Source organism: Octopus bimaculoides, chromosome 1 (genome assembly GCF_001194135.2).
Source record: "Octopus bimaculoides isolate UCB-OBI-ISO-001 chromosome 1, ASM119413v2, whole genome shotgun sequence".
In the NCBI taxonomy this organism is placed as follows: domain Eukaryota; kingdom Metazoa; phylum Mollusca; class Cephalopoda; order Octopoda; family Octopodidae; genus Octopus; species Octopus bimaculoides.
In genome coordinates this window covers 132306915-132317772 of record NC_068981.1, presented here as the reverse complement: position 1 = coordinate 132317772, position 10858 = coordinate 132306915, and the positions used below count along the sequence as shown (strand labels likewise).

Below are 10858 nucleotides of genomic sequence, written 5' to 3'. Positions count from 1 at the left end.
GCTTTGAATTAATCATGTATCATCTCATAGCTTTGAGATTTCAAAACAGGTAGAATCTTTTGGCCTGATGTGATTAGTTTAAAAGCTAAAAAAAAAAAAAAACTTTCAGAAAAACAAGATAGAAAATTCTGAATTAATTGAATAATTTGTTTTACTGTCTGAAGATAAAGAACTTGATATTATGCACATTATAGAGATTAGACACAAATATTAAAATTGTTGAGGAAAGTCTGATGAAACATATGTATATATTATCATCATCATCATCATCATCATTTAATGTCCGCTTTTCATGCTGGCATGGGTGGGACAATATATACACACACACACATACATACATACACACACATGCATATACATACACACACATACATACACACACACACATGCATATACACACACACACACGTTCATATGTATGTATCTATGTATATAAGTATGTATGTATAACAATTTGATGGGAACAACAGGCCTAAATTACATTGAGTAAAAAAAAAAAATCTAGTATAAATTGTACAAGATCTTAATTAAATACTAGTATGAAATTTACATACCTTTTCTAGGAAATCAATATCTAAGCCAGCTGCCAGCAACTGATGTTGCAGAAAAACTCGATGATTAAGGGTTGATGTTGCATTTAACATGCTATTAACAAATTTCAAACATGCCACCTATGAGGGAGAAAAAGAAACAAAATTATCATAAATAATAATATGCAAAGATATGATTTCTAAATATCTTAATTCAAAATAACTTTAAGCCTTTAGCATTCAGATTATTCTATCAAATGTACTGCTTATTTATTTACATTGCTTGGAATTAATCATCACTTATTTCATAGCAGTAAGATTTCAATGATGTGACTGTTTATTTTTAGAATGACTTTGTAGGATAGGTGCAAAAGGTAGGATCTAACCAATTTAAACATAAAACAGGTAGAATATTTTGGGAGAATATGAATAGTTTCAATGCTAAAAGCTTGTAAAACAAAGTGTTTAGAAAATAAATTTTAGTGGCAGAGGCAGTGGGACAATAGAGATGTTTCTCTCATACTGTTTAGAAGGAAAAAAAAAACTTGTAGAGAAATAATTTTTAAAAATATGTAAGTTACATTTATTCTTTCAATTTTTTTCTACTTCATCTTTTTCTCCATAAAATTAGCAATCAAAACATCATAGCTGTTTAGATTGGTGGAAGAAACATGTTATCTTCAAATCAATTTTTGTGCCTATCGTCACCTATGGTCATGATTGAAGGGTAATGACTGTATGAGCACAATTTTAAATATAAGCAGCTGAAATGGGGTTCCTTTGAAGGATCTTTGAAGTAACATTACTTGACTGGTTGTGTAGCTCAGAAATTAGAAAGTCTCCCCAGGTCAAGCTGCTACTTCTCTGCATTGAGAGATCAGTGCTCTCATTCTACAGACATTGTAATTAGTATGTCACAAGAGGGATTCTTCAAGCTGAGTCAACTGGTTGAAGACTTAGGGGTAGACCAAAATTAATATCATCATCATCATTTAGCGTCCATTTTCCATGCTGGCATGGGTTAGATGGTTTAACTGGGACTGACATGCCATAAAGCTAAACCAGGTTCCATTCTGATTTGACTTGGTTTTTTCAGCTGGATGCACTTCTTAATGCCAACCACTCCACAGAGTGTAGTGGGTGCCTTTTATGTGTCAGTCTCAATTGGTCATGCTTGGGAATCCAACCAGAAACTGTAATAATGGTTGCTTCCAATAGGACCCTATGGAGCAGGAGTCTGAGGACTCTACTCCAACAAGCATCCTAGGAATAGTGGGTGGAGAAGATGGATGGATGGATGGATGGATGCTTGAATGAATCGAAGAAATATGTTTGGCAACGCACCTGGAAGCTAAGTTGTTGAGAAGTTGTATTCTTTAACATGTTCATCAGTAGTTTAAAGCGCATGGGTTCCCCAAACTTGAAACAAATGTAGGAAAATGTATCCAAGACACAATTGAGGCCATTCACTTCAGTTAAGCAGATAGTAAAGATCTGTAAATGAAATATATATATTACAGTAATCAAAATTGATATAAATAATATACAACAGGATAATGTTAGTGACAAAGACAAACAGTGATAAGATATGTAGGAAGCTTTCTTCATAGCACAGTGTTTACAATGACATTTAAGTTCATACTCATAGATATAGACAGAAATGCACATACATACACAATATTTTATTATCTGCTCAATTTTACGACTGTTTTTCCATGCTAGCATTGATTATATAGTGGAGGCGCGTGGCTTAGTGGTTAGGGGCGTCAGCATCATGATCGTAAGATTGTAGTTTTGATTCCTGGGCATGGGCAACGTGTTGTGTTCTTGAGCAAAACATTTCATTTCACGTTGCTCCAGTCCACTCAGCTGGCAAAAATGAGTAATGCTGTGAAGGACTGGCATCCTGTCCAGCTGGGGAATACATACGCCATTGAAACTGGGAAACCGGGCCCATGAGCCTGGCTAGGCTTTAAAAGGGTGCATTTATTTTTATTTATTGATTATATGAATATGTCGTTTTACAGCTGGATACCTTTTCTACAACTAACCTTTAGTGATTTCTTAAGTAACAGAAATCTAGTTCCACACACCAAAATCCACAAATCCATTCACAAAGCTTTGGTTGGCCCTGGACTACAGTAGAAAAACACTTGCCTAGTATTTGTGAGACTGGATCTAAAACCACAAACCCCTCAAACAAAAAAAACCATGGTTGTGCCTTATATACACGCATTATATAATATATGGTTTAGAGCTTAGGGTGTTGCACTCATGATCTAACAATCGTGATTTGAATTCTCAGACCAAGTGGTGTGTTGTTTCCTCAAGTAAAAAACCTCATCTCGCATTGCTCTGTGATTACTTCAACACGTGACATGTGACACACCATGCACCAGTTCAGAAAACATTGTTTTGATGGAGAGAGTGAGCTAATGTATGGCATGAACATTTGATCACTATAAACAAATCATTTGTGCAGATCATTTGGCAAAAGCTGAACACTCATACATCATCTCCAACAGAAGAGTCCATTATATATATATATATATATATATATAGATCTGGATTTCATAACTAGTAATACTGCTCAGTACAAGAGTACTGTGAATGCTAAAGGGAGATGGTGTTTGGAAAATAAATTAACGTGAAATTTTGATACAAGGTTGCTTTGATATTACATCTTTTAAAACCTCCATGCTTCCTGAAATTCGCCAACAATATACCTGATATCCCCACCTCCATATACATAAACACATGTATATCATGACTCATACACTGTTCACTTTCCTGACTTTTGTACATAATTCTATGTACTATGCAAGCATTTTTGATGAGGTGTAGTGCACCTGAGCTCTATACACAATGATATCATTATTATTTTAAATTTAGATCACTTTAAACAATAGCTGGTGTCATAGAGTGAGTGATCTCAGATGGTGTGATATCAAAAGAGTTTAAAATAAAAATTATAAATTTGTGACAAAAATTTTACCTGGAGAGCTGCCAGCTTGGTTTTACTTATACCATTAATTAAACTGTGTGAAACTGTTTCAAGACTGTGACGGATATCCAAAAATTTATGAATAGCTGTCTATAAAGTAGGGAAACAGAGAAACATATGATTGTATTATTGCATGAAAATTACAATAAAAATATATATGATAAAGAATTACTTACTTTTATTTGAGATTAGAGTAAATTTTGTAAGGAAGAAATAATCTAAGTGGCCAGAAATTAAAACTATTACTTGTTTTATCAATCCTAAAAGTGGATATGAAAAGGTAAGTAAAAATTTGAATACAGTGAAATCAGACGTTAAAAACATAAACTTGTAAAAGTTTGATAGTCGTCATAGAGACTTTAGTCTCTCTATCACCTTTCAACATAATTATATATGAAGAGACAATAGAACAATTAACAATATACTAAAAAGGTTTTATTTATGATGATGCTTGGTTTCACAATTCCTGTCATTCAGCTTAGCAGCCGCTGATTAGATTGTAGTTTGGTAATGGAAGGTTAAGGGCTTCCTTGATGCCTGCCAGAGAAACAAGTAGCTATCACCATCGAAGGCATCGAGGTGAAGTGGTAATTCGTTGAGGAGCGAGGAGTTGTCACGTAGAAGGTCTGAGCTCAACTGCCTAACAAGTGAAACTCACTCTTTAAGAACCAGTTTTACTATGCATGTGCACTCGAGGGGCTTCCAGTGGTGAAGTCCCCTGTGCATGCGCAGAATAGTACTTCCTCAATGGCGGCTATAATTTCACGCCACTACAAACTAAACAAATGTGAGTTTCTGAAACAAAGGTATTAAGAGAGAGGGAGTATGCATATCTAATTGCACAGATTCTATTTGAGCTCAGTATATTACCTTATTTTATTGATACCTAACTGTATGAAAGAATAAGAACAACTTCATTAGGATTTAATCAACAAAAAATAAAAACATGAAACCAGATAGCATAAAGAATTTCATCAGAGCTTTGAATGACTGAGTGGCTTCATGACAGTGCAAGAATGAAGATTAGAGTGAAGTTGTGAATATGAGAGTTGAGGTGAATAAAGTTAGAGCAGAGTAGGACTGTGTGAGGTAATGAAATTGTTAGAAGTGTTGTTCCTGCCATTGGAGAAGGATATTCCTTGTTGAGACTGATCCAGCAGATTTATGGCAGAAGATAGCTGCTTGATTGAAGGATTTGATTAGTGTGTCTACACTGTATATATATATCATAAAATTTATGGTTTGAAACATGTTCCCTAATGTAAAGACTGTAAAGGTACTTGCTGAAGAAGACTTAGTTTACTGCATTAACAAGTTGAGCTACTGCTGCTGCTACTACTACTACTACTACTACTCACACACACCACTACACGTGCACATGCACACACATGCACACACACACACACACACATACACACACACTCCACTGGTTTAATTATATGAGTATCAAAATAAAGAGATGGGTTCAGATGAGTAACATAGTTTGAAAGAGATAATAGAATCAAGAGTTAGAGAGAAAAGTGGTGTCTTTAAAATGGTAAAAACTGGACTGTATGGTGTATGATGTAAGAATTTTCAAGAAGGTTATATGGTTCTACAATTTGAATGTAACACTGTACAAAAGCTCAACAACTTACTTTGAACCTCAACATGTACTTGAGACACAGCAAACAGTCATGTTCATCATCCTGAAAATATAACAATAGTTAATAACATTAATAAAATCAATTGACACAAATATTTAAATAGTGATGAGAAATCATTTTAGTCAGTCTTCTATCTAATTGGGGATTGGAGGTGACAGAGGTGGTGGGTAAGAATATGCTGTGGAGAGTAAAAAGACCTTTTGAATGCAGAAAGCAGACATTTTATTACTGTTAACTGCAGAAAGTAATTTTACCCCCATGTAGATGCCTCTAACGAGACTCTAATAAGGTTTGAAAAGCAATTATTTATAGGCACAGACATGGCTGTGTGGTAAGAAGCTTGCTTCCTAGCCACATGGTTCTGGATTCAGTCCCACTGTGTGGCATCTTGAGCAAGTTCTTCTACTATAGCCTCAGGAAGAAGCCCATCATATGTGTGTGTCTCCGTGTCCCCTTGTGTCAGCATTTGTTCCCCACCACATCTTGACAACTGGTGTTGGTGTTTTTACATCCTGTAACTGAGTGGTTTGGCAAAACAGATAATAGAATAAGTACCAGGCTTAACAAAAAAAAATTAATTACTAGGGTCAATTCATTCGACTAAAATTTTTTCAAGGTGGTGTCCCAACATAACCATAGTCAAATAACTGAAACAAGTAAAAGATAAAATATTATGCTACAAAAAGAGGAGGCACCCCCAGTGACACTTTCTACAAAAACTAATTTTTCAGATCTACTTTCTTTATTTCTTTCTCATATATTTCAAATATCTCTTTATGGAGTAAGAATCAAATACTTTTAGGGGTAGATATGAAAACCGTACCAGCAGACCTCCAAGAGATACTGAAAAAGTATTGCAGAAACAGAAAATATCAATTCTAAATTTTTTTGGGTGGATAATTAACATTGATCATTATGGGAATGACCATGAAATTTAATTACACAGTCAAAGAGTTAGGATCTGTTTACTGAGCATAGCTGTAATCACATTTAAAATAAGTTCCACCATTTGACTTTGTCTATAAGGGTACAATTGAGTTTGTATCAATACAAGATTGAAGAGACATGCACACTTAATGTATGACAAGAATGTTGCAGATATGTTGTCAGTTCGACAGAAAAGGAATGTGGTTGCCTTTTTACCCTCAAAAAATTTCCGTGTGTTTGAAATTCAGAAAAAAATGAAGCAACATTGACTGTGGGAAAAAATTGTTGCTTGGATTGCTAATCAATATTTCTCAAAATTAATTGAAACTATTTTGAGACATTCAAAAAGTTTTCATTTTGGATTATTTTAATCATTTTCTAAACTTTATAAATTTCTAATATTTTATGGTTATCATTAATTCTACTTTTGTTGTTTTGAGTCTTGTTTTGTAACAGAAAAGGTTAAGATTACCCTATTGCTTTGCATAGTAAAGCATTTTTCACAGAAATTTACAACTACATGGTTTCAGGTTCAGTCCTACAGCTCAGCACCTTGGGCAAGTGTCTTGTACTGTAACCCCAGACCTACCAATGTCTTCTGAGTGAATTTGATGCATGGAAACTGTGTGGAAGCCCTTCACATATATATGTGTGTCTTTGTGTTTGTATTTATGCCCCCCACCATCACCACCACTCAATAACCAGTATTGGTTTTTGTTTATATCGCCATAATGTAGCAGTTTGGCAAAAGAGACTGATAAAATAAGTATTGGGATCGATTTGCTTGATTAAACCCTTGAAGCCAGTAAACTTTTTTCTGAAATTTTTCCCATTCTTTTTTTTTGTCTTGCAATTACTTGGCAATGTCACCAGTATTGGTAGTATGATGAAAAGCACCCAGTATATATTGTAAAGTGGTTGGCATTAGGAAGGGCATCCAGCTACAGAAACCATGCCAAAGCCAACAATGGAACTCGGTACAGCCCTGTGGCTCATTGGATCCTGTCAAACCATTCAACCTATGCCAGCATAGAAAACAGACATTAAATAATGATGATTAAATGTAATTTTTTTTTTAATGTTTAACTGTCCAACATTTTACATGAAGTAAGACAGTTGATTAAATTGTTCACCCATTCTGTTAATCTGAATCCAATTTAGTTTATTTAGTTTCAACTTTAGAAACTGTTTTATCTCATTTAACTTATTGCCATCAACATAGAAGCCCTAGCTGATGTTGTCAATTCAATCTCTATCATTTTTCAGACGAAGTCCAGTCAATGTTTCAAATCCACTCACTCTTTTGAAAAATAAAAACATAAACTTCCCACCTCTAGGTAAAATTTTGCATGCATTCAAATTTAAAATTGCCAAGTGACAAAGTCTCAAAAACCCATATGAAAAAAAAATGGTATAACCCTTTTAATACCAAACTTTGTATCAAGTGTGAAACCACCTTTGGCTCTATGATCTAAACTTTTTGCTTCATAATGATCAACATTAAGACCTTCTGTTAGAATTTCATGTTATGCCCCAAATATCAGCCTACTAAGGACAAAGTTGTTTTACTAAATTCTTTATTATTTTCAAAATGAATTGAAACAACAGTACAAAAGTAGTGCATTTCAACAGAAATACACTATCTTTGTTACAATTCAAGCCTTAAGATTAAAACCATAATTTAATGCAAGTTGCTTACCAATGAATTTGTAAAAAAATAAAACATTTTTTTTTTCTCAGCACAGATGCACCCCACCAATTCTTATACAGGTTCTTATAAACTAACAATTCAGCCTAGTACTTAAAAAGTATCTTGTTCCCTGATCTAAGTCCTACAGATTACCTTTCTATATTAGTTTCAAATTTTGGCACAAGGCCAGCAAGTTTGAGGGAGGGGCTAGTCAATTACATTGACCCCCCCCCCCCCGTAAGTGTTCAACTGGTACTTATTTTATCAAACCTTGAAGAGATGAAAGGCAAAGTCAACCTGGGTGGTATCTGAACTCAGCATCTAGCCCAGCATGCTAATGATTTTCAGAGATTAATTATTGCTCGTCTTATTATCTTTCTATATTAATGATAGGAAGTGTTGAACTCCTAACATTTTTTACTCAAGAAAAATTAACCTTTTTATTAACAGCATAGAAATCTATGTTGTTAATAATGGTGAAAGAAATAGTCAAACAAACTATATTAATTACTATCTGTAGTCAATTATATAAATTAACATTTTCAACATTAGAGGAGGGAGATGAGGTCATGACTGCCAACCATTTCTTATATTGTTATCATTTTAACTGAATTAAATTAATAAAATAGGTACCTCAGTCACAAGGAAAAATGTCTTTTAAACTTCCACCACAGAAAATTCTACATTTAATGCTAAACTCTGCTACTACAGCTACCATCAACACAATTAAAAATAAGCATATAAAAAAGCCAATAAGAGAACCTCTAAGTGGTTATATGACCTGCTAGATGTAGCAGCCAAACCTCTCAAATCACACTTTCCTTTCTTAAAAATGGAAGGAATACATTGTTCGGTACTACCATCAAAAACGATGGGGGTTGTCATTATTGGAATAATGCTTTTGATCAGAGGTTTGCTTTATCAGGATTAACTTGGAACTAAACCATAACAACAACAATCAAGACAAATAACACTTGATTAGACCCCTAAATGAAAGGACTTATTTATTGATTATTTACAAGACATATAAACATTACAGTCTGTAGATCTTAATGTAAAGCTAGAAATCAATAAATTCAATGTATCTGTAAACTAGGAGGTTTAATGATACCACAGCAGTAGTTTTGCCTTTTACTACTTACAAATTTACTTACTCAATTATTTTACCAAGTATGAGCATGGGAACGGATCAATGAATAATTAAACAGTAAGAGTAATAGCAGTATTAGTAGAAAGTTTAAGGAGTAATGCGGGTAACAGACACGAAAACAAAACCGAAACAAAACACTCGTGTTGAAAAGCTCACACCGTGTACACACAAACAAGTCAAACTATGAAAGATTGACGTCATTGCAACAGAAAAACCAAGCAAACACAAGCAGAATATCTAGCAGTACCCACCTCCAAGGCGTTTGGGAGGGAGAGTGATAGGTTAGCATACAAGATCATCAAGTAATTATATTTTAGAGATTAAAAAGAAGGTAGTGAGAGAGATAGAAGGGGAGAGAGAAATAGAAAGAGAGAGAGAGAGAGATCGTAAGTACGTGTGAAAAAAAGAAAGGAAAATAGGAAGAAAACAAAAGTTGGAATGAAAAACAGAAAAAGTAAACAAAAGGCTAACAATGGAAAAAAAACGTAAAACAAAGATGGTAAGAAAACTACACTCATCTTTTCTTTTTTTTCTTTTTGCATCTAACTCCCAACTCTATGTTCCTTTCCTTTTTTTTTTTTTTTTTGATTCTATGTCTATTTATTTATCTATGTCCTCACTGCTTCTTGAAGTAAGACTAACACCAAAACATTTAACAAGAGGCAGAAACAATAACGAACATGTTGACATGAACTAGTCAGCTATATTTACTGCAACAGGTAGGGGTAGGAACAACAGATAAATTGTTCACCAATACTTAAAAAAAAAACCCCAGCAAAATTTCAACACAACAGTGAAATGTTGAACAGAATTAACATTTCATCCTTCAGATTTTAAAACGATATTGAAAATATCTTTTTCAACATTGTATGGTTAATTTGACAGCTTATTACCTATATTTGTACATTTGTATTAAAATCATAAATATAAACAGCATAACCACTGTTATATTCAGCTATGATTAAAAGCAGAGGCAACAAGAAAGCTACTCATTTTGTTATTCCAACTTGGTAAAAGGTTTGGAAGACAGTGAATTGACAAAGCCATTTAGAGTGTTAGATTGCCTTGCAGTATTGATATAGCTCTGCACTGTGAGATCAAATGCCACTGAGGTCAACTTTGTCTTTCATTCTTCTGGGGTTGATAAAATATAGTACCAGTGAAGTACTAAGGTTGATTCTTCTATCTTCTTGCTCTCTCTCTCTCAGTATCAACTCCATTGCAGAGTGGGAAAAGCCATGGGGGGATTACTCAAAGCATCTCTTTCTCAAGAAATTGAGAAAAGTTAAGTGAGGAGCTAGCAACCATCTCTCATAGAAAAACTGATAGGCTACAGGAAGTGTCCAGAATGGGCTGATGTGCCGTAAAGCAAACAACAGAAATAATCCTTTCTACTATGGACCTGAAAATTAGTGGGAGGGGGCAAGTTGACTACATTGACACCAGTGCGTAACTGGTACTTAATTCATCAACCCCAAAAGGATGAAAGGCAAAGTTGACCTCAGCAGAAATTGAACTCAGAATGTAAGGACAGATGAAATGTCACTAATGATTCTGCCAGTTTGCCACCTTGCAAAGAACAGAAATAATAAGAGACAGGTTTAGAAGTAATTTCAGTTTAACTTCAGCGATATGGTCTGAAAGTTCAAGAAGTTCTCACATACCAGTTGTTGTTGATATTCATCATACATGAGTCCTTGGTTTGCCATTAAAGAGGCTGTTTCTGATAGAGACATTCCAGCCACTTGGATGTCTTGTAGCAAATGAACCATCAAAATCATTCCTCTGTTGGGCTTATTAATGTATTCAAGAACAAAACTGCAAAAGAAACACAACACAAATAATTATATGTGTATGAGTGAGGATATAGATATAAGTGTGTGTGTGTGTGTGTGTGTGTGTGTGTGTGTG

The 10858-nt window shown here is 34.3% G+C and overlaps 1 protein-coding gene and 1 long non-coding RNA gene across 4 annotated transcripts in view; one reads left to right on the top strand and one right to left on the bottom strand.

The window, feature by feature from the left end:
• Positions 1–10858, bottom strand: part of LOC106881506 (formin-like protein 3) — a 78721-nt gene that overhangs the window by 28029 nt on the left and 39834 nt on the right. For all 3 annotated transcript variants that reach the window (XM_052970744.1, XM_014931916.2, XM_014931918.2), the window contains exons 5-9: positions 10612–10765; positions 5172–5222; positions 3526–3624; positions 1875–2024; positions 555–671 (exon numbers count right to left, since the gene is read on the bottom strand). In XM_052970744.1, coding sequence (XP_052826704.1) covers positions 555–671; positions 1875–2024; positions 3526–3624; positions 5172–5222; positions 10612–10765 — 571 coding nt within the window. The remainder of the gene's footprint in view (positions 1–554; positions 672–1874; positions 2025–3525; positions 3625–5171; positions 5223–10611; positions 10766–10858) is intronic.
• LOC128248748 (uncharacterized) overlaps positions 8459–10858 on the top strand; it is a 65157-nt gene continuing 62757 nt past the window's right edge. Inside the window, exon 1 of the long non-coding RNA XR_008264940.1 lies at positions 8459–9446. This is a non-coding gene — a long non-coding RNA (uncharacterized LOC128248748). The remainder of the gene's footprint in view (positions 9447–10858) is intronic.